The sequence below is a fragment of the Canis lupus genome, chromosome 20 (genome assembly GCF_003254725.2).
Source record: "Canis lupus dingo isolate Sandy chromosome 20, ASM325472v2, whole genome shotgun sequence".
NCBI classification, from domain to species: domain Eukaryota; kingdom Metazoa; phylum Chordata; class Mammalia; order Carnivora; family Canidae; genus Canis; species Canis lupus.
In genome coordinates this window covers 42,814,654-42,840,657 of record NC_064262.1, presented here as the reverse complement: position 1 = coordinate 42,840,657, position 26,004 = coordinate 42,814,654, and the positions used below count along the sequence as shown (strand labels likewise).

General features: G+C 50.3%; 2 protein-coding genes across 6 annotated transcripts in view; one reads left to right on the top strand and one right to left on the bottom strand.

Annotated features, from left to right (window-relative positions):
* The window catches only part of FYCO1 (FYVE and coiled-coil domain autophagy adaptor 1), a 73,753-nt gene that overhangs the window by 17,609 nt on the left and 30,140 nt on the right, over positions 1-26,004 (bottom strand). For 4 of the 5 annotated variants that reach the window (XM_025458255.3, XM_035702514.2, XM_035702515.2 and 1 more), the window contains exons 11-14: positions 23,980-24,147; positions 21,077-21,226; positions 20,095-20,306; positions 17,217-17,361 (exon numbers count right to left, since the gene is read on the bottom strand). In XM_025458255.3, coding sequence (XP_025314040.1) covers positions 17,217-17,361; positions 20,095-20,306; positions 21,077-21,226; positions 23,980-24,147 — 675 coding nt within the window. Of the gene's footprint in view, positions 1-7,981; positions 11,636-17,216; positions 17,362-20,094; positions 20,307-21,076; positions 21,227-23,979; positions 24,148-26,004 lie in introns of those variants that run through there. The other variant, XM_049098640.1, reaches the window with a different exon arrangement.
* Positions 10,019-11,933, top strand: CXCR6 (C-X-C motif chemokine receptor 6). The gene has a single exon (XM_025458259.3). The coding sequence runs from the start codon at positions 10,019-10,021 to the stop codon at positions 11,042-11,044; it is 1,026 nt and encodes a 341-aa protein (XP_025314044.1). The 3' UTR covers positions 11,045-11,933.

The following is a 26,004-nucleotide window of genomic DNA, read 5'->3' as shown; positions in this document are numbered from 1 at the left end:
TCCTCCTTCCATAGGGAGAGGTACGGACACCAAGGGGTAGGGATGTACAACCTGCCCACGGGAGGGGCTGCAGATAGTCTACCAGTCTACGTCCTGTGTCTCAGGCCAAGGCTCCACACTCCGTTGGTAGGACCTCACAGGACCTGAAGGTCCACCGGCTGAGCACCCACGGGTAGTTCAGAGGTGGCAAAATTCAGCGAGTCTCCCCCAAGCCTGTCCTGGCCGTCACTCAACTGTGGGGATGGGAACATCTGCAAGGACTCGGGAGTGCACCTGCATGAATGGTCCTGCACCCTGAGTCTGGGACAGGCAGCTTCACCAGAGGCTCGCTCATGCACAGGCATCTGCGGCCTGCTCCCACCCTGCATGCTCCTCCCACTCCTGTCACAGCCTTGGTCACGCAGGGCCTTACTTATCTCTTTTTGAGTCCTCTCTCTCCTAGACTGAGTGCCCTTTGGAAGCAGGGGCTGTAGCTGAGGTGTCCCTACCTCACAGGACCGGCATGCTGCGGGCTGGCCGGTGTCATTTGCAGGAGCCAAACAACGTATGTGCTACTTGCTAAGTGGTATACGTGGGGGTGTAAAACGTTAGTGTGGAAATTCAGGAAGGGGCAGAGGCATGTTGACAAAGTCGAGGATAGAACCGAGGCTGGATCCCTGGAGGATGAAGACTTGGAGTCACGCATGGAGCGTGGAGCAGCAGATGCTGGCTTAGCAGCACAGCCACCGCTAACTTCTAAGGCCTCTCTGCCCAGAGGAGGACAGGTACCGCCCAGGGAGAGGCCTCTGTCCTCTGGGGAAACCTCTGAGTGCAAGACGGGGCTTCACTGGAGTGGCACAGACGTCACATCACGCCCACTGACCAGCAGGCCCGCAGCCCTCCTGCCATTTAGCTCCCTGTCCTGGCCTCGTCCCTGTCTGCTGCAGGGCTGAGGCCACTGGGGGTGAGACTGTTCTCAGGGCGCCGCTGTGAGGGGGTGGGGGTGGAGGCCGGCACGGGGAGCCAGCAAGGCTGCCTAGATAACCAGTTGCTCACTGGCACCCAGCTGCCCAGCCGGCACTGGGTGTGCACATTCTGTGCACAGTCCCCCTCAGTCCAAGATAAACAGGAGAGCCTGTCGTCTTCATGAACATCCAGCCCTCCAGGGGCTGAGCGGTGGGGGCTCCACGTGTCTAGCTGGAGCTCCTCGGGGCTCCAGAGGGCAGGAGAGGCGGTGTGGCTCTTGGTGGGGTTGCCACCCCAAGGTGGTTCCAGTCTTGGCTTTATGACTAATTGTGACTCTGCATGCCCTTCCCTCCTCTGAGGCCTGTTCTCTCTCTTCCACATGGGAGGAGGAGACGGAACCAGGTGGATTCCAGGCTCCACTCCGAACTACAGGCTCGGCTGGAAAAGGTTCCTCCCTCGGCCTTTTCCGCTCTTCCCAGGGAAGGTACAGCAAGAACATGCCTGACTCGCCTGCTGCCATGGAGGGGAAGCCTAGTCCCTCACTGCCCCTCTTCCTCCCTGGCCCAGCCCCTTCACCCCCTGACGTCTTCCTTGCCCACCTCCTTCCATGGCTCTTGAGACCACTGGCTTCTACATCCCCCATCCTTCTCCTGGGAGAAAGAGAATCACAGAACGTCAATGTGAGAGGCTGTTCAGGGGATCAACCACACAACCCCCCATTTGGTGGCCATGGATGTGGGGTCCTGAGGAGCCGGGGCAGGCCCCAGGCCACTTGGGCCTGCCTCAGGCCATTTGTCTTCATCCTTGTGCCAAGTGCAAATACCGACTGAGAGAAAGAGAAATGACATCCGATAGAACAAAACAAACTCTGAAGCCTCTTGCTTTTCCAGCGATGTCCTAACCTGTCACTCCTTGTCCTCCTACAGCTCCCCCTCTCTGGCCACGACGACGATGACAGACAAGCCCTGATGACCAGCCAGTACGTGCTTCCAAGGATAGGTCCTCAGCCCTTGCAGGCCTAGGCTGAGGTCCTGCACAGGAAGGAGGGTGGGGTGGGAAGCAGGGTGGGCAGGGGTCGGTGATGCTGTCCCTAGTTTAAGGATGAAGGGCACAGAGGTTTCTTCTTGATGGCTTTTCAAACTGTGGGTTGTGGCCCATTGTGGGGTTTGTGAATCAGCTTCATAAGTTGTGACTCACATTAGAAGAAATCGAATGGAAAATGCCGAAGCAGTAGCATACTGCATGTGGTCAGGGCAGTACCGCTTCGCGGGGCTCTTGCTCTGCCTTCGTGCTACATGGACGTGCGCACCCTGTGTAGTTGGGTAAAACGGGTACCTTACCATGGGATGCAGCGTAAGAGCAACTGCTTCCAGCCGTCAAAGGATGAGAAACAAGCTTGAGTAACAAACTATAGAAATGATCCCTGAAAGTATAAAGGAGGAAAGACCATCCATTGGAAGAAAGACAGTCTCTTCAATAAATAGTGCTGGGAAAATTGGACATCCATATGCAGAAGAATGAAACTAGACCACTCTCTTGCACCATACACAAAAATAAACTCAAAATGGATGAAAGATCTAAATGTGAGACAAGATTCCATCAAAATCCTAGAGGAGAACACAGGCCACAGCAACTTCTTGCAAGATACATCCATAAAGGCAAGAGAAACAAGGGCAAAAATGAACTATTGGGACTTCATCAAGATAAGAAACTTCTGCACAGCCAAAAAAAAAAAAAAAAAAAAGGCAACAAAACTAAAAGACAACCTACAGATGGGAGAAGATATTTGCAAATGACGTATCAGATAAAGGGCTAGTTTCCAAGATCTATAAAGAACTTCTTAAACTCAACACCAAGGAAACAAACAATCCAATCATGAAATGGGCAAAAGACATGAAAAGAAATCTCACAGAGGAAGACATAGACATGGCCAACAAGCACATGAGAAAATGTTCTGCATCACTTGCCATCAGGGAAATACACATCAAAACCACAATGAGATACCACCTCACACCAGTGAGAATGGGGAAAATTAACAAGGCAGGAAACCACAAATGTTGGAGAGGATGTGGAGAAAGGGGAACCCTCCTGCACTGTGGGTGGGAATGTGAACTGGTGCAGCCACTCTGGAAAACTGTGTGGAGGCTCCTCAAAGAGTTAAAAATAGACCTGCCCTACGACCCAGCAATTGCACTGTTGGGGATTTACCCCAAAGATACAGATGCAATGAAACGCCGGGACACCTGCACCCCGATGTTTATAGCAGCAATGGCCACAATAGCCAAACTGTGGAAGGAGCCTCGGTGTCCAACGAAAGATGAATGGATAAAGAAGATATGGTTTATGTATACAATGGAATATTACTCAGCTATTAGAAATGACAAATACCCACCATTTGCTTCAACGTGGATGGACCTGGAGGGTATTATGCTGAGTGAAATGAGTCAATCGGAGAAGGACAAACATTATATGTTCTCATTCATCTGGGGAATATAAATAATAGTGAAAGGGAATAGAAGGGAAGGGAGAAGAAATGGGTAGGGAATATCAGAAAGGGAGACAGAACATAAAGACTCCTAACTCTGGGAAACGAACTAGGGGTGGTGGAAGGGGAGGAGGGCGGGGGGTGGGGGTGAATGGGTGACGGGCACTGAGGGGGACACTTGACGGGATGAGCACTGGGTGTTATTCTGTATGTTGGTAAATTGAACACCAATAAAAAATAAATTTATTTAAAAAAAAAAACAAGCTTGAGGATGACACGGAACAAAATTACGGCCACGAGGGGGCACCCTCTCTCCTGCCAGAACCGTTTCCTTTTGTTGCCATTGGGGCGTTTTTTGAGCAGTGGAGACGAATGCACTGCACAAGGCGGGCCCTTCCTCCTCCCCTTGCTCGGGCCTTGGAGCCTCCTGCTGGCGATGGTGACCGCTGATGGCATGTCACCCTTTCCTGCTGAGTTTCCGTCCCTGAGCCTGTCTGTGGTCAGGAGAGCTGAACTTGTCTCAAGGCACACGTCTGTTTGGCCAACTCCTTCCCGTCCCTCTGGGGTTGGTCACCTTGGCATCCCTGGGGATCCCACCCTGCACGCTGTCTACGCTCAATCAATGTCCAGATTACGTGCTCTGGCTGAGCTGGCTTTCTTCCCACGTGCCCCCAACAGAGCACATGACCAAGGGTCCACTTTAGAACCAAGTGAGAATAAAGTGGTGGCCAGGGACAAGGCAGACGGTGGGGAAGTCCCCAGCCATACAGTCCAGGGGCCCATGCCTGCCTGGATGAGGGGTCATGGGGTGGGGTGTCCCCTCTGGCCTGGTCTCTTTAATAGCTTCCTCTCTCAAATCAAAATGCCTCAGCTGCTTTTTCATGGAATTACTGTACAACTTCAGTCCTGCAGAATGCCGGGGGGACAGATCCTCTGGCTTTTGGGTTTGGCTGAAGAAGAAAGGATGCCTAAAAAGCCCCTCAGGTCCAAATGTCTTGCTGACAGACTGCCTTCCTCAGGCTGTTTCTTGGCCTCACTAAGAGCACGGTGAGAAGCGCTGCTTCGCCCAGTTACCCAGGGTCCAGAGTCCCCAGGCCAGCTTCTACCCGTGGTCAGAGGATGGCTCTGTTTACAAGTCACTGCTCAGTACAGCCGCCACCAGCCTCATGGGGTCACCTGGACTCTAACTTCACCACAATTTTTAAAAAGCCAACAATTTGGCTCCTTGGTTGCACCAGCCACACCTCAGGTGCTCAACAGCCACTGTATGGGACAGCGTAGACGTGGGACAGGTCCGTCCCGTAGATGGTGCTAGTGAGCCGCTCGGGCTTGGAACGCAGCGCTGAGCCATGCCACGGACCACACTCCCCGTGGCATCTGGGGGGCATTTTCCCATTTTACTATTAAAAGTTAATTCCTGGTAGTTCTTTCAGTCACGGGCTTCCTTTTTTGCCTAAAAACCGAGAGATGAAGAGCACCTCTGGTATTTTGATTTCTGATTTCTTAGTAACCATGGTCCGACCACAACACCCAAACCTGCATGCCCAACCTCAGAGCCGACAGCCAGGCGGCACTGTGCAGGCCTCTCCAGCTCTAGTCGGAGCCGCCTGCTGGTCGGGCTGTTTCTCTGAGGCTTTCGGGTCCTAATTCAACCTCCACGGCCCCCCATCATCCACCAGTGCTTTGCAGTTAGGCTTCTGCCAGCGGCAGGGACTGCCTCATTCCTGGGTCCTGGGGCTGAAGGTCCATCTAGGGCTCTGGTTCTGGAACGTTGGGTGTTCTGGAAAAGCAAGCAGGTTGATGCACTCTGACTTGCAAGATAAACCTGTAGTGGGCAGGGCCGCTGCTTCCTGTCTATTCTTCCCCTAGTTCTATTTAGAAAATGTGTTAAGTATTCCAGAGGCAATCTAAAACATATGATTGGGTGGTTGTCGTTAAGTTTTGAGTTTTGTTTCAAAGAAAAGTAATGTCGTAATGCCCTTGAAAATGCTGAGTGCTACAAATGGGCAGATTAAAAAAAAAAAAAAAAAAAAAGACAAGCTGGCATTTTGTAAAGTGACTGAAATAAGATTCTGGCCTCCAGAATGGGCGGTGGCTCCCTCCTCCAACTGAGCTGCAAGTCTTTGACTGGAGAGCTTCCTGCTGGAGAGTGGCGATGACCACGATGACCACGATGACCACGCAGCTGTGCTTTCTCAGATGCGCGTCCCCGCCCTCCCTGCAAGGCTGCACACAGTTGTGGAGGGGCCAGGGCGAGGCCTGTTTCTTCCCACGGAGGATGAGTGCTTGTACTTCCCAGATCAGAGGGCATGGCCGCATGAGCGTTTGATAAGGCTCAGGATGTTCTAACTCTGTTCTGTGAATGGGTCCCAAATGACACAGGTGGCTTGTCCCTGGGAAAAGCTCATCTCTCAAAGCCCAAAAGATTCCCAAATGAAAGGCTGGCTCACCCCGAAGGGATGTCTTGCCTTAAAAAGTCTCTTTCAGAGGATGGGTGCTTTGGCTTACCTCCCTCAGTATTTGGATTGGCCCATCCACTTGTTCATCATCCGTTAGCCCCTGTGTGTACCTGCCTTATGTCCAGAGGCACACACGCTACATAGCCTCACGGCTCCTGCCCTCAGGGAACATCTCATTTGTTTGTATCAGTGTGGTGGAAGGATTTGAACTAGTTCGTTCAAAAAAGCCTTGAAGATCCACTAGCAGCCTTTAAAGTTTCTACTAGAGCCCCTGGGATAGGTCCATACTCAGCACGCAGTGCAGGGAACACTGGCTCTGCAGCCAGACAGCTGCTGGGTGACTCCAGGGGCATGAATGTTCTTGGGCAAGTGTGCTCATCTCTTGACCCCTCTGCTTACTCATCTATAAAGGATGAGGGCTGGACAGCTGGGTGCTGCCCACCCAGTGCCTGACACCTTGCCCTTAGGAAGAGCCGTAGGAGCCAGTATGCCCAGCAGACTTGCACCAGCCATGACAGGAAGTGGCTGAATGGGGTGCAGAGTCAGGGGACAGAGGCCCAGTGACTCAGCACAAGGGCAGCTGCTTCTGGGAAAGAAGTGGAGTCTGCTCCTCTACTTAGCAGCCTTTTCTGCTTGGGGGAGGTGCTGAGGAATAGACCCCAGCAGGCATTCCTCTGACTCCTATCTTCCAGGTGTTCTTCCCCAGAAGCATCAGTGTTTCTGGGTCAGGGAACCAGAGGACTCTGAGTCACGTGGGTTTAGGTGGCAAAGCTGCGTCAAACTGTCTGGCTTCTAGGAGATGGCTGACCCATCTCCTAGAAGCCCTCTGGTGCTCTGGCAACGACAGAGACCTGGGTTTGTTTCCTGGATGTGCCAGTTTTTAGCTGTGTGCCCATGGGGCTGTTATTTTGGCCAGGGTCCTCAGTGTTGCTGTCTATAAAATGGGGATATTACCTACTTTATGGGGCTGCAGTGGCTATCCTGTTAGGGCTGCATGCATACCCAGAACTCAGGCCACAGCATGAACTTTGTGTCAGTCCAGACCCAAATGGCTCCAAAGAGACAAGACTAGTGAATGAAATAATGTTAGGGTACAAATGCCACCGTCCTCAGTGGGCTGCCTGAACCAGACCAACTTGTTGCTCCTCTTCAGTTTACAAATAAAAACCCTCTTAGGTCCTGACAGATGATTACATCCACAGCCAGGTAGCAGGGAGTGCAGAACATCAGAGCCACTGCTTCCTATCTTCCCCCAAGTTACATGGGTACAGGCTGGTCATGTGGATTCTGATGTACAAGGTAGGGGTGGGGATGGCTGGGTATCTTACGATCACCAACCAAGGGCTCTCAGAAGATAGTCAACGGAAACACGGACCACATCACAGAGAGAGAGAGGCAGACTTTACTACTTCAAACAAGCTCATTTCTGGGACAAAGTGACAGAGCCTCTCTGCTGGTGAGTCTTCTGATTTTTAGAGTTAAAAGGCAGGTACTAACCTCAGGTTGCTGGGGTCCTCTGATCCCTGCCTGCAGTGAAGTACGGGGTAAAATGCCCATGCTTTAGAGCTTGGCCGATGCTCTCGGTTCGAATTCCACAACCGCACCACAATTAGAGAATTGTAAAAGCGACTGAACGAGGTTCTAGCACTGCAAGTGCTTGTAAGCTAATGGTGCTGGTAGTGCCTTCCAAGGAGATGGGGAGAGTCTAGCCACTGGCCATATCTGCTCAGTGAATAATCTGATTCTTGTTTTTTGTTTCTTTTGCATTATAAAAGGTTCTCAGATAGCTGTTTACTTTCTTTTCTCAATGTTAAGCCAATATGTCACAGCAAAAACTTCAGACAGAAAAATGTAAAGGGAGAAGGGAAATAAGTCATTATGAATTTCACAGCTAAAGGCAAACTGCTGCTCAACTGTGCATTTTTTTCAATGTTTTAAAAAATACAGTCAAAATTGGGGTGCCTGACTAGCTCAGCCAGTATAGCATTCGACTCTTGATCATGGGTTCAATCCCCATGTTGGGTATGGAGCCTACTTTAAGATACACACACACACACACACACACACACACACACGTGTGTATATACACAAATTATAAATATATTTTAGAAATATATGTATTTAAAATATATACTATAAAATATATATAATCAAAATCACACAGCTCATTATGGATTCTTTTTTTTTCCTTTGGTGGGGAGGGGCAGAGAGAGAAGGAGAGAGAGAATCCCAAACAGGCTCCACACCCTCACGACCCTGAGATCATGACCTGAGCCTAAACCAAGAGTTTGATGCTTAACTAACTGAGCCACCCATGCGCACCATCATCGTGGATTCAAGGTTCCACAGACTATGTGGCGGAGGGACTCAAAGGGCTCACAAGCTCTCAGAACTACAGGCGGGTACATGTTAACTCCGAGGAAAATTTGTGCAGCTTTTATGAGACTCTCAAAGGGTTTATGATCAAAGAAAGTTAAGAATCATGATCAACTTCACATTCTTTTGGTCATCTATTCATTGTGATAGTAACAGCCAATGCTAATTGTGGCAAGAGTAAGTCAGGCAATAATGGAGATTTGATATGACTTTCAAGCAAAGTGAAGCCACCTGTTTCATATTCTAAATGGTGAAACAAATGTTTTTGTCCCTGCGTGAAGCAGGAACATAAACATCATCATCTGACCTACCTAACCTAGCAGCCCACAGAGCTGGTGGGGCATGAGGACTACAGCTAGCCTATCACCCTTACACATCTTACATTCTGCGGTCTGAGTAGGGACCTTTCGCTGAGTAATCTAATCCCAAAGGCAAGGTCCTTCCTTGGAGAGAAAGGGCGCTCTGTCCCCAGGAGGACCAAGGTGGTAGCGTCAGGGCTGATAACATCTCCAGTCAGGACAAGTCTTCCATTAGATTAAAAAGGAGACATGATGTCTCCTTATATACGCTCTTATCTGGCCAGTTGGTATTCTGACTTTGCTAAACCAAATGCCTGTTTTTCTTGAGAAGCCTTGAGGTGCCAGTGGGATATGGCACTGGGTCACCAGAAATGAGCCTCTGGGTTCTTGGTATCTGCACGTCACTGGCTTGGAGCCCCAAGGCCCATGCTGCCACAGCCAACCCTGCTCCCATGCCAGAGGGAAGTGACGGTCTTGAAAGGCTGGGAGCCCCAGGCAAGAAAGGCAGCTGTTTGGTTTTTGCTACAAGCCTCTCTGCAAGGCTGGCCCTGGCCCCCCTGCAAGTGGCCCACCCATCTGGCATCCCATTTCAACCAGATCTTTCATTTGTTAAGGGAGACCCTTTGGATCTAAGCTGCTAGTCACAAAAGCTAAAGTAATGGTCTCTTCCGGGGATCTTAAAAGATTCCTGAAGATGAGGAAATCTTCAGGAAACCAGACCCTGGTGGTGGAACGTGGCATGCCAGGTGATGGAGAGCAAGCTGGGCTGGGCTGTGAGCAGAGCTGCCTGACCCCCTGGCCACCACTGGCTCAGTCACAGTGCTGGGCAGCCATGCACTTCCTGTGCCTGGCTTCTCTTGCATCTAAATCTAGGCAGTGGAGGGCAAGAAAAGAGAGGTGGGACTATCTCCCCAGGTGGAAAAGTCCTGGTCATCCCCCAAGCCCCTTCTGGTCTCCATAAGTCTCCTCAGTGGAGCCCCCTGGAAGGGGATAATGCCTTAGCTTCCACAAAGAGCAGTTCAGGGGTCGAATTTCACAGTAAATGAAGCACAGGATGGGTAGGGAAGGCAGGCCTGCCCACCATGGAGCAGTTCTGCACTTCCAGAAGGGCACTGCCCCCACTCTAGTACATGGTCACCTTTGTTTCAAGACCAGTTGGTTTTCTAGATCATGTGCAGGGTCAGTTATGTGTTATCTCCCAGGTGGGTGAGATCCTTAGGATTCAGGGGGCTAATTATGGGTTCTTCATCCTGCCTGAGCAGTTACCCCTCGGCACTGGCTGTCTCCAGGCTACTGGACCACGCTGTTGCTGGGCACAACATAAGTAGGTTCAAGAGATGCCTGTTTGCCCCCTAAAGGGGGGCAACAGGTTTGCAGGAGGGCAGAAGGCATCACCCTCAGCCCTGACCATAATCCCTGTGTTTGCCTCCCAGGTGTTCACGTGAACGCATGCCATGGCTGACGATGACTACATCGATTCCGAGTTCTTCAACACGTCCAGTGACAGCAGCGAGGGGCACAAACACTTCCTGGAGTTCCACAAGTTCTTTCTGCCCTGCGTGTACGTGGTGGTGTTCATCTGTGGCCTGCTGGGGAACTCCCTGGTGCTTGTCATATATCTCTTCTACCAGAAGCTGAAGAGCCTGACAGATGTGTTCCTGATGAACCTGCCCCTAGCTGACCTGGTGTTTGTCTGTACTTTGCCCTTTTGGGCCTATGCCAGCATTCACGAGTGGGTCTTTGGCAAGGTCATGTGTAAAACCCTACTGGGCATCTACACTTTGAACTTCTACACGTCCATGCTCATTCTCACCTGCATCACCATGGACCGCTTCATTGCCGTGGTTCAGGCCACCAAGGCCTACAACCAGCAGGCCAAGCGCATGGCCTGGGGCAAGGCCATCTGCTTGCTCATCTGGGTGATCTCCCTGCTGGTTTCCCTGCCACAGATCATCTATGGCAAAGTCTGTTATCTCGACAAGCTCATCTGTGGTTATCACGACGAGGACATATCCACTGTAGTTCTTGCCACCCAGATGACACTGGGGTTCTTTCTGCCACTGCTGGCCATGATTGTATGCTACTCAGTCATAATCAAGACCCTGCTACATGCCCGAGGCTTCCAGAAGCACAAGTCTCTAAAGATCATCTTCCTGGTGGTGGCTGTGTTCCTGCTGACACAGACACCCTTCAACCTTGTGAAGCTCATCCGTAGCACAAGATGGGAGCACTACACCATGACCAGCTTCCACTATGCCATCATAATCACAGAGGCCATCGCCTACCTGCGGGCCTGCCTCAATCCTGTGCTCTATGCCTTCGTTGGCTTGAAGTTTCGGAGGAATTTCTGGAAACTTATGAAGGATATTGGCTGCCTCCCTTACCTGGGGGTCTTGGGTCAATGGAAGTCTTCTGAGGATGCTTCTAAGACCTATTCTGCCTCTCACAACGTGGAGGCCACCAACATGTTCCAGCTGTAGGCCTTACCTGGGCTTGGAGAACTGCTCAGGAACTTATGGGAGCACGGCTGTGTGCTCTGGAAAGGAGGAGGAGGGCTTTGTTTATGGCTTGCACATTCTCATGGAGAAGTCACCGAATGCTGTAGCTGGTGTGGGACGCTGCTTCTCGGGCATGAACACATTCTGCTCTGCTCTTGAACCCCTAGGCCTAAAGCTCAGTGGGGGTGGAGGGGGGCGTGGCAGCAGGGAAGCTCTAAAAACTAGAAGGGCTTTCCTTCCTCTATCCCCAAGAATGCTGGCTCCAAGGGAATGATGTGTGGCCCTTAAGACCTCAGGTTCTCCTTCACAGGGTTGGAACCGGATGCCAAAGGGGTGGGGGGGAGGGCGTGTCCACACAGTTCCTGAGGGCAGGTGATACTCCAGGCTCCCCAGTTCAGAAGACTCCTCTGGCCACTGGGAAGCAGAGAAATTAGAGCAGCCATGAAAGTAAGTGCTGGGCTGCATGGCTCAGACCTCAATCACCAGGCACCTGATAGAAATGAGATGAGGCTCTGTCTTGCCTTGGGGTTGGGCCTTTATAGAGAGAGATGTTTCTGTTCTCTTTGATTAATCCTGGAAGAAGGAACACCAAAGAACATGAGAGGGCCCAAACAAATTAGTCAGCTGAGGAGTCCAGGGGTCTACGGAATATTAGGAAAACGTGCAGAGTTAAAGACTATCATGAATCGAAGCGGCATTTCTGAAATGGATTCTTTGGTGGGTTTGCTCATTTAAGAACTAAGTTGTCCAATGCCTGACACACTCAAGCACATATAAATCATGTATCCTTGTATATAGAATACCAACACGCACGTACCAAAGAGCATATGATTTTTGTGACTAAGAAATAAAAGCTTTTTAAAGTCTCTAACCTAGTTTATCCTTAGGCACATTCTACTTTAATGTGGTATGTTTGGAATATACTGAAAGTGATTACTTATAGGCTCAGAGCATAGGAAACAAGTTAAAGTTGTAATCTTCTAGGTGCTGCTCTATGAAGGAAATGAAATATACCAGTGATCACCCCTTCACTGTGGCTTTCAACCTTCTAACCAAAATGTGAAGTACATTTGTGTAACCTCAGTAATATGGTCACAGGATGAGGTGATTCTAAATGTCAGACACCTGCGTATGTTTATTAGATCCTAGCAATCTGCTTGACAAGTCAAGTCGTCTTTTTGGCTCATGTTTCACCAGAACCACTCATCAAAATGGAGAGAACCAATCACCAACAGTGAAAGAGACTGCACAGGGTGGTGGGCCAGACCTGGCTTAACAGTTTGGCTCTGGGGCCTGGATTGACAAGAGTGGCATCCTAGCTCTGGCTCTCACTAGTTGGCGAGACCAGTTGGTAATGTCTTTAACTGATTTTGTTTTGGTGAAACATGGATCATAACTGGCACCTGCCTCTGGGGAAGGCGTGGGGAGAACTTCAGATAATGCCTACACTTAGCACAGGGTACATTTGGGGGTGGGGCTCCAAAGATGGCAGTAGTGGGACAAGAACCAGTGACACACGGAGACTGCAAGTTGTCCTTTGTGAGTTGGCAAGGTGCGGGAGCGTGGCACACGCACCCCAGTCCAAATGAGCACAGGTCAGGCCTGGCAGTGTCTATGTGACCCTCCCTACGGTCTTGCACTCATGCTTAAATGCACTCATGAGGACAGCTACTTCCACTGTATACAGGCCACGTGGACCGAGACCTTCCTTGCTCAACAAAATCTACCCTTTCTATGGTGACAAGACTGACTTTTATCATCTTTAAATTGGCTTCAAATATCAAAAAAAATAAAAAATAAATAAGAGCAACGGGAGAAAAAAAAGAAATTGGTCTCTAACTAGGAGTTTCCATCACCCTCCTTTGCGCGTTCATCTTAAAAGTTTAGCACTTCTGATAGAGGAGCCGCCAGCCCCTGGCTTCCATGGAATGAGACAGAGTCCCTACCTGGAAAGGAGGATGTGAAGAGGTGGGGAGCCAGGGGCCCTGCGGCACCTCTACACATGCCCACAAGGGAAGCAGTGTGGTGTGATGGGCAAAGCAGGGCTCTGGGGGCACTTGGACACTAGCTCGGTGATTGCTCCAGCTCTGTGCATCCTTGGGCAAGCCACTCCACCTCCTCAAGCCCGGTTCTCCATCCACACCACATCACACCCTCCCTCCAGGAGCACTCATGAGGCCTGGATAGTACACTATGTGGGCCAGGTTGGGGCCTGCCTGACCAAGACCTTAGAGGGGCAGCTGCTGGGGCTGCTGGCTTCTCTCTAACCAGGTGCCTGCCAGGCTGAGCCAAACAGGACCAGGCACCCATCAGGCCATGCCCCACCCCAGGCCTATGTTATATGCCCTCTCTCCAGGCTCCCTACACAAAGGCTGTGCCCTTCCTTGTGCACCTTAGGAAAACCCAGGACAGCACAGCCATGGAACCTTCTTTACCTTCCTGTGTCTTCTGTCACTCATCGTCCCTGTATCTCTGGGCCCTTATCTGCTACACCTGAGAGCAGATCTTTCCCCAAGCCCTCCCCTGGACATACAGCATCACCAGCAACAGAGGCTGCCACAGCCCACATAAGTTACAGAGGACTTCTACGTCTTGACTTTGTTCTGTCCACATAACAGCCCCAGGAGGTGCAAGTTCTCAGCCTCAACCCTGCTCTGCTCCTACCCCTGACTCTGCTGCTCCCAAGTACCAGACATGATGGGGTAAAGGTGGGGGGACTGCGGAAGGGGGCTGGGCTGCCTTGAGTGTTGCTTCAGGGTCTGAGGGTTAAGTCTCTCCCCCGCTGCCCCTCCCACCCATGTTCCCAACACTTCAGGGGGTGGGAAGGATTAGAGGTCCTGGACGGCTGCACTGAATTGAGACGTGGTGAGCAGGGGGTGACCCCGATTCCAGGGGCTGCCTGGGAGCCAGAAGCCCTGCTGATTGCAGTAGGCATTTTGGACTGAGGCATTAGTGATGCAGGAAGAGCTAGAGCTGCCCCTGTAGGAGGGGTGGAGGCAGGGCAGGGAGCACAGGGTCCAGGAGTGGAGGGAGTGCTTGCTCTGACCATCTCTACCAAGTACCCCTCCAGGCAGTGCCTGTTCTGGGGGGCCTGGTCCTCCACAGTCTGGGGTAATTCCTAATGCCTTTAAGGGGGAGGCCTGGCACCATCACCCACATTTTTTAGGTGAGGAAAATAGTTCTGAGAGACAAATACCTGCTGAAGCTCATCACAGCAGAGAGAAGGCTAGGACTCCAATGAGTAGCCTTCTTCTCTGCTGGCCAACAGAGGTGTCCTCCAGCTGATGGACTTAGGTACCCACCAGCTCTATATTCATTATCAAGGGTGGAGATGGTGGGTTAACCCACACACAAGATAGCTTTCTAACCTCAACCATCACTACCATATCCTGTTTTCATGTTGTTTCTGAGATGCAGGCATCACATCTCCTGGCTGGTGACAAACTCACCATAGCACCCCCCCCAGGAAGCCCCAGTCATAAAGCAATTACTGGCAAAGGTGCTCTGAGGCTCAGGGTCAGTGACTGAGTTTGGCTCAGTATCACTGGGCACCTGAATAGTTTGCCTTGGAGAAGGGATGGGGAACTAGGTACAGTGCACAACAGGAGAGACAGGCACAACTCAGCCTCTGACACACTGCATGTGGAGCATCACAGAAACAATGTGCCTCCGTGGATGGCTTCCCAGGCACCAGGCACTGGGCTCGGTGCTTGACACACATCCTTCTCATCAAATCCTCCTACTATTCCTATGAGGTGGGTGGTCCCCATCTCTTTGTCCAGGGCAGGACCTGCGTTCAGGAGGCTGCAGCACCCAAAGCCATGGAACCTGGTGGTGGTTGCTCAGACTCTGATCTGGTGTCTGATTCCAGGGCTCAAGCTCCTCATGGGCAGTATGCTTGTCTGGTAGCAAGGGGGGAGGCCAGGCCTGGGTGGAAGCTGAGCAGAGGCCAAGGGACCCAAGGCCTAGCTAGCCCTGCTACTGGCTGATAGGAGCTCTCCTTCTGTCTCTGCTCACCACCTCTGTCCAGAGCATGGATGTACACTGGGCCACGGAGGAGGTGGAGGGTGGGCCTGGAGGGGTGTGGGGAGCAAGTGTGAATAGGTATGTCTGGAGGGCTTTAAAGTATGCCATCTTTTCTTCCAAGGTGAAGGGCTGTGTTTCTGCTTCTTGCCACCATCCTGGCTCTGAACCAGTGCGGGGGCCAGCGGGCAGTTGCTCTGAGGTGTGGGGACCTCTCCCTGTCCCATCACTGCCAGGAGGGGCAAGGCAGACAGCCTCATTTGCCTGAGCATGGGTACACGTGGGGAGGGGTGGTCATGGGTCAGTGGAGGGTGGGCAGGTTTTTCTGATGTGCAAACGGGGAAGTGGAACCTGGAGGAATTCTGCAGAATGAACCTTCAGCCTGTGGATGGAGGGAGGGAACCCCTGGGCTCAAGGCCTAGTGCTGACACCTACAGCCACGTGACCTGGAGCGGCTTCTCTGGCTTCCTGAGGCTTCAGCAGCTTTATCTGTGACATGGGGATCCTAATCCCTACACACTGGAGGGTTGGGCAAGGGCTGAGTGAGGCCACACGTAGACGTGGCTGGCACCGGGCAGGTGTCTGGCAGAGTCACTTTCAACAACACTGCTCCCAAGCAGCCTCCCTTCCTTCCAGGATTTGGACACACTCGGTGTTTAATATCTCCTGGACCACTTGTTACTTTGGACTTGCTGATTTCTTTCTCTAAGGTTCCTGTCAGGGAGGGTGACACGTATCCAGGGCTCTAGATTGCTCACATTTTCTCAGAGTCCTGGTGTTTCTGATTGGTCTTAAGCCTAGGAAGGAACAGGGACACCGGAGTCTTCTTTGATGCATGGAAACAGTTAGCTTAGCTGACCTTAGCTGATGGTGAGGGCAGGCTCTTCCCCCAAGAGACGGAGTGCAGGGGCTGCAGCTCCTGTCCCCCAGGCCCCGATCCACCCTGGGGGCCACAGCCAGCATGCTGGTAGTTCCCTTTCCCTGGAACACTTCCTGATTTCCCAGCACCAAAACATACCTAACTGTCAGCGATCACAGTGCCTTCTGTTTTTGTTCTTACTGGGAAAGGGGAAGGTGAGAAGTGAGGGAAAGAGGGAGCTGCAGGAGTCACTGAGGCTACAGTCCTGCTCCCTTCACCACCTAACCACCTGGCGAGGAGCACGGTGGCCAGGTTATGGTGGCAGACTGGCTCAGTGCTGCTGGAATGGAACATGTCCTCGGGAGAATACCAAAGGCTGTGTGGGCAGGGGGCTTCAGAAGGGGAGGCAGGGGGTTCCAGGAAGGAGAAGGCAAGGTCCAAAGTCATGGTAGCCAGTGCGAAGGGGCTGACGGGCTGGGTGATTGTGTCGATGCTCCCCAGAGGCCATGACATGGGAGTTCAGTCACCCCTCTAGCCAGGGAACAGGGAGTGTGGAGGGATATACTTAAGCCTAAACTCCCTGCCTTGAGAGCTTCATGAGGATTAAATACATCTCCTTCCACATAGCAGAAATCCCGATGATTAATCTTAGCTCTCCTGAATTCTGGGCAAGAAGAGAGGGACAGGGATCTCAATGTGGGTGTTGGCAAGAGCATCATGAAACTCCATAACTAGAGGGAAAGTGGGTAAGTGCTTCTTGGCTTTTCTTTGCTGTAGAAACTGCATTTAAGCCTGATACCAGGGTCTGAAAGATACCAGCCACAAGGCTGCTGTGGGGGGCAGAGGGGCAGGCTTGGCCTTTCCCTACGGGTTTCCGGGCACAAACTCTCGATGTTCCAATGTAGTGGCACTTTGTGTGGTTATTTCATGTACTTAAAAATTGGCCTTTGCAAACCTCTCCTCACAAACCTTGTTGGAAAGCAGATGAGATGGCGAGTGAGTGGCTGTGGCACACGCACAGCAGGGCAGTGGTGTAAAGAGGCAGCTAGCAGGTGGCTGTCCAAGAGCCAAGGAGAGAGGCGCCCTGCCGACACCCTGATCTTGGCCTTCTGGTCTCCAGAATCACCCTGAGCACTGTTCTGAGGCACTTTCCCTTAAGCACAAACGGCCGATCCTGCTTCCAAGGTCTCACTTTCCTGGTCCTTTAAATCAGCAGGCATACGGGCCCAGCACTCAGTGAGCATGCAGGAAATAAAGGCGAGGTCTACTCACTGTTCGGGCAGGTTTGGGTCGATGGAGTCGGTTTCAGTGGGTGTCTCAGGCAAGGAGGAGCCAGACTCCTGGATCTGGCACAACTCCTCATCTGTGATGATGTCAAACACAGCATCGTCGGGCGGCCTGTAGTCTGTGTCTACACCTGGGCCGTAGAGGCAGAAGGGGAGAGAAGAGACACATATAGTGATGCACAGTGGGGAAGCATGCTGGGAAGTGAGGGGCTGTAGCTGTGTGGGAGGAGCCACCAGGACATGCCCTCAGGGCCCACTCGACCCACAGCTATGCTGTCTGGGTGTGAGAGAACTGGCTGCTGGGGCATTCCAGAAAGCAGCAGGGACGATAGGTGGAACTGCACACACAACCTACATAATTTATCTTAAGCTTCCCAGTTGGGCCCTAAAGAAATTCTAACCTCTTACATATTCTCCAAGACCTCTTATTTAGAAGAAAAGAAAAAAAAAAAAAAAAAAAAAAACCCCTGTTAAAACCTTATAAGGTAAGAACCTAACAAAAAAGTAAACACACTTCTATGCCACTGTCTCCTTGCTCCCTAAGGCACAGACACGACTCATTCACACTTCTTTGAATGCAAGATTCTATAGGACCTACATTTTTACCTCCATCCACTGGGGGTAGACAAGAACCTCCCTCTGTTCAAGGTGGTAGCAACCACTGGGCTTCCAGCCAGGGGCCTTGTGCCTGACTTTGCAGGCCACTCAGTAGAAAGGAGGTTGTATGGACACTACTGCGTCAGTTACCAACCTGCAAATACTCTCCTGCCTATATCCTGGAAAATGTGATGGTAGGCGTGAGGCGAAAGAAAGGCAGAGAGAAGGAAAGACAGAAAGAAATATAGACAGACAAGGAGACAGGAAATGTCAGAAATCAAAACAAGTGACTTCAGTACTCTGGCACAGTGCCACGCTCTGTCTTTGCTGCCAGTGAGTCAGGGCAGGTGGTTAGGTTCCTGGACGAGTTAGCAAGAACAGTTCATACAAGCTACAATTCCCAGCTGGCCCCACCGCAGGGCTACTTGGACAGGCCATGCTTTAGGAGAAGCATCCTTCCTCTTGTCTGAGCTCTACATAATGGAGGGTTTGGGACACAGGCTGACAAAGGGGACCAGGGACTGCTTTCTTTCTATAGATCCAGTCACAATTCTGAATCTGCCTTCTGAGGCTGGCAGAGGGGAGGAAGGAGGACAAGAAAGGAAGGGACAATGAACATTAGGAGAGAAATCAAAGAAGACTTAAATGGAGAGCTATACCATGCTCATGGATCAGAAGATGCAATTTTGTTACCATGTCAATTCTCCCCAACTTGATCTAGAGACTCAGTGTGATCCCAATCAAAATTTCACCAGGATTTCTTACAGAAATTGACAATTCTAAAAATTTATATGGATAAGCAAAAAACCTAGAATAGCCAACACTTTGATAAAGAACAAAATTAGATGACCTGCTCTACCTGATTTAAAGACTCATTAGAAAACCATGGTGATCATCTCAATGGTGTGGTATTTATGAGAGAAAAGGCACATTGATTTAATGGAATAAGACAGAAAGTTCAGATACAGACCCACATACGTAAAGGCAATTGATTTTTGACAAAGGTGCAAAGGCAGTTCTATGAGACAAGAACAGATTTTTCAACCAATGGTATTAGAACTGGGACAACCATATGCAAAAAAGTGAATCTCTATGCAAAGCTTGTAGCATATATAAAAATTTAACTGAAAATGGATCACGGACCTAAAACTATGAAATTTCTAGAAGAAAACAGGAGAAGATTTTTGGGTCTTTGGGCTAAGTAAAGCTAGATAGGATACCAAAAGAAAAAAGTTGATCCATACCCTTATGGATGAAAAAAATGGAATGTACTTCATCAAAATGACAACCTTTTGCATTCTGAAGAACAGTTCTGCTCTTTGAAAGAAAGTAAAAAGAGCTTTTTGGTTGGGAAAAAGGTATTTATAAAACACATATGTGAAAAATAACTTCTATCCAGAATGTATAAAGAACTCTCAAAACCTAAAAAAAAAAAAAAAAAGAATTAAAAATAGGTTTGAAGAAGATACAGGAATGCTGTACATTCCACCATCCCTGAGCAGTTCTTCATACCAAATATTAATAATGGGGCCAGTCAACCTCCTTGATGATCCAGTTAAACAAAAGACAAACTAAGAGTATTTCTGAAGGATGGCTGATCTGCATCCAAGCAGAGGCCAAGCAGGAGTCCATAGGGACCAGCTACAGGAGGTGGCTGAGCAAAGACAAGACTTGCTCCTGCTCCTGCCATCTTGGCTTTGCCTCCTTGGTATTCTACATTCAAGTCTAGTCCATGAGAGGACAGTCTGGCCTGCTTTGCAGGACTTTGCTCAGAGCAGGTGCAGCAGGAACCAGATCCCACTTCCTCTTACTGAGCAGAGTGAAAGGACATGAAGGAGAATACATCCTCCATGGTCACTGAGAGACAGCATGAGCTAGTGGTAGAAGGTGAAGGATGTGATCATTTACACACACAACTCTTGGTCTTTGGTTACTCTGGTAGTAGGGTTGGGTATATCAGGGCTGAGGCTCTGGAGACAAGGTGTGGGGTACATTTCACTGGTAGCCTGTGAGTTAAGAGGTACACAGACCTTGCATTAAATACATAATATTGAATCATATCAAGAGAAAGTTATTCCTTTTTCAATTCTCTTTCAAACTTAATTACGTAAAAAAGAAAGTCTCAAATAAGTACAAACATTTTTAAGACCTCTTTAATGCCTAAGTTTGGAAAACCCTGAATTAAGCCCATTACAACTAACTATCCACACTGGGGTAGTGGTGGGGGTGGGGGTGGCACCTAAGAACACAGAGGGCAGGAGCCTGACCTTGGCCTCTGGCAGCCTGGGATCCAGCATGGGCTGGTGACAGTGCAGGGCTGGGCTCCCCCTGGCTGGTGCCCGAGCTGGCGCTATCAGGGGAGCCAGGGCCGTCACTGAACTTCTGGAAGCAGGCTCGGCAGCAGCGCTCCTTCTTGCCACTGTGCTTGGTCAGTATGTAGTTGTTGCAACAGTAGTAACAGAAGACGCGGCCACAGATCCTGGGGTGAAATGAGCATGGGTCATGAGGACAATGCACCTCAGGTCCTGTGATCTGCTCCACACCTGCACCGGACTCTAGATGCCACACAGCTCTTACTAGACCTGGCTCTACCCCCACTTAGGAGTGAGGCCTTATTGCCAATCTGATAAGATTACAATAGAGCCATCTTGATAAGGCCAGTGGAAGAAAATGTTTTATTTCCTAAGGTTCTGGGAGGCAGGGGAATAAAGTATGTGGCTGAGCCCACTTTCTCTGCCACAGCAACACAGGGGTACATTCCATGCCTCAGGGGCTAAGGCTCTAATGGACCACAGACCTACATGGGCCTGTGCTGATGATATTCCATATGCCTTGGCCCCAGCTGAGATTTATTTTTGCCCATCCTTCTTTGGGCCCTAGTAGGGTCTCTGCTGTCTGTGTTCACCCCCAGCCAAGCCTCAGCTGCTGCTCTCCCTGGGCTCCAGTAATGCCACTTGCCCTCCGGTCCCTGTGGGCTAAAGGAAGCCAAAGGTTGCTGGTCTCTGGGTACTTCACAGCCCAGTGGGTCCCCTTGACTCTGCGCATACCCCTGTATCAAACCCTGTATCAAACTCTCTTCCTCTTCAGGGATCCCCAAGTCCTGCCGGGACCCTGCCTAATAAAACCGTCTCGCCTGGTTTCCTTAAGACATGGCAATGTGCTCTTCTCAGACAGACAGTGCGGGGCCCGTGCCTGCCAGCAATGCCTGCTTCAGAGCCTCTGCTCTGGTGCTGGGTCCCACCCGCTAACCTGCAGTGGTGCCGCCGCACCATCCAGCTGAACTCTCGCTTGCAGTCGTGACAGTGGCTCGCCTCTGTGTCCCCGAGCCACTTCTCCTCAGCACTGAGCTTCTGTTGGAATTCCAGGGCATCTGACTTCTGCCAGAGAGCATCCTTGTCCCTGAGACAAAACCAATTAGAAAAAGAGAAGATTCCAGGAAAACAATAGGATCATCCCTGATTCATTTCCAAAGCCGGATTCCAAATTTCCGAAGACATGGGCAGAAAATTTGCTTTACTCATCTGCCCCCCAAGTCAGTCCCAGACTCAGCTGATGGCATGCGGGTGAAGGCAGAGGAGGCCCATGAGGTACATACACCCACAAGGGTCACAACACCACTCCGATGTCCAAATGACAGTGCACATGGTCACCTGGAATTTAAGCTGTAACAGGCTGTCACAATGACATGACAGCCTGCGTGCTGAGAGCCCAATGACCACAAATGTATTGCCCACACAAATCTTACAAGTGTTCAGGAACCTTTACGTTTAACGATTTAAGTAACAAGTGATCATTGGAGAAGACCAAAGACATCCTGCCTGAAAGTCTGGTGGGACATCAGTTTCCCTTTCTCCTCAGAGAGACAGGATGCACTCCAGGAAGCAAGACTGAAGGAGGACGAAGGCTTCTCAGAAAGGCCAGGCAGTGTCAGAACACACCTGATGCACCAGCGCGGACGGGCACAGAGGCTTCTGTATTGCTGCCCATGGTCATTTTCGAGGCTTATGTCTTTTGACTTGGGAAGGTTTCATTCCTTCCTAGATGGAGCCCTGGCCACACCTCAGTCCCGAAGACCAACACCAGAGCCACTAAGATCCTGAGAGAAATTGACACCAGTAGGAATCAGGGACTCCAAATCCATAAAACTCTTCATTTAAAGACAAAAGCCAGGACAGGGGTGCCTGGGGTGCTCAGTGGGTTGAGCATCCAACTCTTGGCTTCGGCTCAGGTCATGATCCCAGGGTCGTGAGATCGAGCCCCATGTTGGGCTCTGTGTTCAGTGCTGTGTCTGCTTAGAATTCTTTCTCTCTTCTCCCTCCCCCTCTGCCCCTCCTCCCTGTTATTTCTTTTTCTCAAGTAAATAAATTTTCAAAAGCCAGGAATTGATGGCCCTTCAAGGATGCTCAAAGTTGTCAGGAAGCAGGATGTCTCATGCCCTGGACCAGCACTGTCCTACCAGCTGGTCCACAGTCCATCTCTTCTGTCCCCAGAAGGCCAGGCACTCACACCCTGGAATGTGGGAGCTGTGAGGACCAGGACTTTTCCATCACACACCTCAGGAAGAGGTCTGAGTTCAGAGGTCATAAAAGTCCTGAATTCCAAGTCTGCAAATTGATGAAACATGGGCAGAGGTTTTACTCTTCCAAGTACTATCATTTTGCAACCCCAAATGAATTAGTAGCTTTAGGCACTGCTCATCCATGGCCGCTAATATTACAAAGAATGGGCAAATCAGATCCTATGTGGCTCTTGAAGGAAAGAAAAGACCCAAACTATAAACCAATTCTATGAAGCATTCTTGAGAAAATTTTGAAACTGGGTCTGAGTAAGCCTTTAGTAGAGCAGTGGTTTTCAACTCTGGCTCACTGATGCCTGGACCCCAGTCCCAGAAATTCTAAATGGGTTGGTCCAGGTAGGGTCTGGACACAGGTATCATGATTCTCATGTACGGTTACAGTGTAGAACCACTGGTCTGGTTTTAACTAACAATTTATAGGAAATACAAAGTTTGGAAGAACACATTAAATGGCACGTTGGGGATGCAATCAACAAAACCCAGGCTGTGGGAAACTCCACCAGCTGCATGACCTAGCATCCTTAAAAGTAAATTGCAAAGAAAAAAAACACATTAGAGAGATCATGGTCAAATTGCAGACTAAGTAATAGAGATCTAACATATCATTGTACAATGTATGGATCTAATCTAGATCCTCATTAGAAAAATTATAAGGCAAATGGAAAAATCCGAAACGACCAGATGCTTGATGATATCATGAACTATAAGTAATTTTTTTTTAATAAGTAAATTTTTAAGCATGATGATGATCCCGTGGTGGTGCAAAATGGAGAGTCCTTGTCCTAGGGAGGTACATACTGAAATACTGGTCGATGAAATGATAATCACTGGAATTTGCTTGAAAATAATCTGGGGAGGTGAGGGAGATGGGACTCTGGAAGAGACAAGACTGGCTTCAAAGTGAATGTCACTGACGAGGGTGGCAGGTACACAGGGTGCCCCATGCTAGCCTATTTTTGTGTATTTCAAAATTTCCATAAGAAAAAGTTAAAAAAACTTGCTAACACTGAAAAGGCAAGCCGATTTCACATAAAAATGTAGATTTCCACCTTCTCTTCAGAGGTGAGGTAACCTGGCAAGTTGGGCCCTTTGCCTGTGTGGCAGCCAGTGGCAGGAGCGGAGCGCGCATGCCTGCGAGTTCCTGAGCGCCCTCCTGGCCCCACTCACACACTTGCATTGGTGGTTTGCTACCTGCAGGCACTGGAGTTTGGGAGGCCTGTTAATGGGGAAAGCGGGATGGAGGAAGGGAAAAGAACTCATGAAAGAGGGATAAGGGAACAGAGAGATTCCTGAAGATACGAGACATCACTTACTGTCATACCTGTGGCTAAGCACACAGGTTTTGACAACAGTGACACAGCAGTACAAAAACACAAGCCCAGTTGAGCACTGGTAGGAGCTATGAAAGCCACTGGTGCCAGGCTGCCCAGGGCCTGGGAGGGGATAGGGGAGTGTGCACAACAACAGAACACAAGCAGACACTTGCTCTTGAGAGGCCTTTCAAGACCAGCTGCTTTCTTTAAAGAGAAACCCCAGCCCGGGAGGTGGGGAGGGTTGGGAGGGTCCCAACTCTCACCTGAGCAGTTCAATCAGACGTTCTTCCAGGTACTGCTTGGTTCTGTTCAGATCATCCAGGTCCGCGAGCATCTTCTGGTCATTCTTCTCCCGGTTTGTCACCTCCTGGCAGAGTTTGTTGTAATACTCCTGGATTTTTGTTGTGGCTTTTTCAAGTTCCTTCTGGGTCCTGGTGGAGAGGTGAGAAGTTTACTTCCAGCTTCTCCCATGCCTCTGGGCTAACGAAGGGTCTGCTGCCATCTGAGCCTTTCCCTACCCCCCACTCCCAGTGGTAGCGCCCCTCAGCACTACCAACTTACAGGTTGCTCATTCCCCTGGCCTTCAAAACACCCCTCATGCACCCAAACTCTTCACACACTGCCCCCTACACCAAATACAATAGGTGTTCTGGGAGAACAGGTGACCTCAGGCTGCTAGGAGCACCCCAGGTGAGTTGAACTCTGCACCACTGGTTTTGGGACAGGGGCTGAGGTTAGGGGAGGAGCCCAAGGGTGCAATGCATGGCCTGGCGACAGGGGTTTGCCAGAGGAAAACAGAGTCGGGACAGAAAGCATAGGTCTAGGTCCTTGGAATGCAGCAGGCACTCAACGTGCACTGCCAGCCACTGACCTGACAGCCCAGAGGCGTAAGGAGCTCTGTTCCCTCATCTGAGTTTACGGCCGAGGGGCTGGCCAAAGCACGGTCCTGCCTTTGCCTGCTCCCCTTGCTGCTCGCCTGTCCCCAAGGACAGTTGTGTTCCAAGGATGCTCTACAAACCCCAAGGTCCAGCAAGGCATTCATAAAAACTCCATTACAAACAGAGGGCTCTGCAGAGACTAATTAATTTGCTCCAATCCAGCCTTCCCACATCCAGTCTACAGCTGTTGGAAGGTAGTTTACTAGACATTGTCCACCTAAATGATCTTATGGGTGTACACAGGCATGTGCATGCACGCACACACACACACAATAAATAAAGTAAAATCCAATCCAGGGCAACAGATTATGCAACACTGAGCAGCTCAAACAATTGCTCTGAGATCTTACAAATAAGTTCTGCTGTAGTATTTTTTTTAAAAAAATGCCACCAACTTAGGACGTTCTTGCTATTTACATTGTCACATGAATATGACCTGGGCAGCCAGAGCCCTATGGTGTTTGAACTCTGGAAGTCAGATGAGAAGAAATGTTCATCTGGGTTGCCGAATACCCAACATGCTCTGGATCTCCCGCTGAGCCTAGGCCCACCCTAGAAGCCAGGTGGTAGGAGGCAATAAGGGATGGGCAGAAAAGGTAAAGGCCTGGGACAATTTAGTGTGCCAATCTTTGCCAGGGGGCACAGGTAACTGGGTTCCAATATCCCTGGCAGGACTGTCTTGACCTCAGCACCAAATGGTGAGCTCATGCTCATAACTCCAGGTGGCCCTCCAGCCTGAAGACAAGGGGTTTCAGGAAGTCTTCGGGCTGCACATACTCCAAAGTTGGGACAATCATGATGAAGGGTGATGGCACGATGTGCTCTTTTTTCACAGACACAGCAGCAGAGTCTGCAGGAAGACAAGCTGGCCTGGTGCTGGACACACTTGCTCACCCTTGGCATGCACCTGGGAGACCCCATCATTCCCAGGCCTGCGGCTTCTCATTTCACAAAGGAAACCAGGGAGAGCGCGAGTCACAACTCACAGCAGGGAAACACACACAAACCCCAGGACCTGACAGGAGACCAGACACAGAACTATCTGTCCGTGTACTTCTGAGGGTTACTGTTGAGGAAACAGACTCTGGAGCCAAGTGGCTGGGGTCACACTCCTCCCGCCATCACCTGTGTGCTGACACTGGGAACACGGCTTAGCTCCTCTGAGGTTCACTTTCCTTGTCTATAAAATGGGGACAGGTAATAACTCCATCCTCAAAGGACAGTCAGGAGGATAAAAGGGACAAATAGATGTGAAGTGTTTAAAACAGTGCCTGGCTCATTTGGGGCATTATTTAAGTGTTTGCTGTTATCATTAGCAGTATTATATTCCAACTTCTATTTCATGTCAGC

Coding starts and splice junctions, on each gene's coding strand:
- CXCR6 (XM_025458259.3), top strand. CDS start 10,019: ATGGCTGACGATGACTACATCGATTCCGAGTTCTTCAACACGTCCAGT.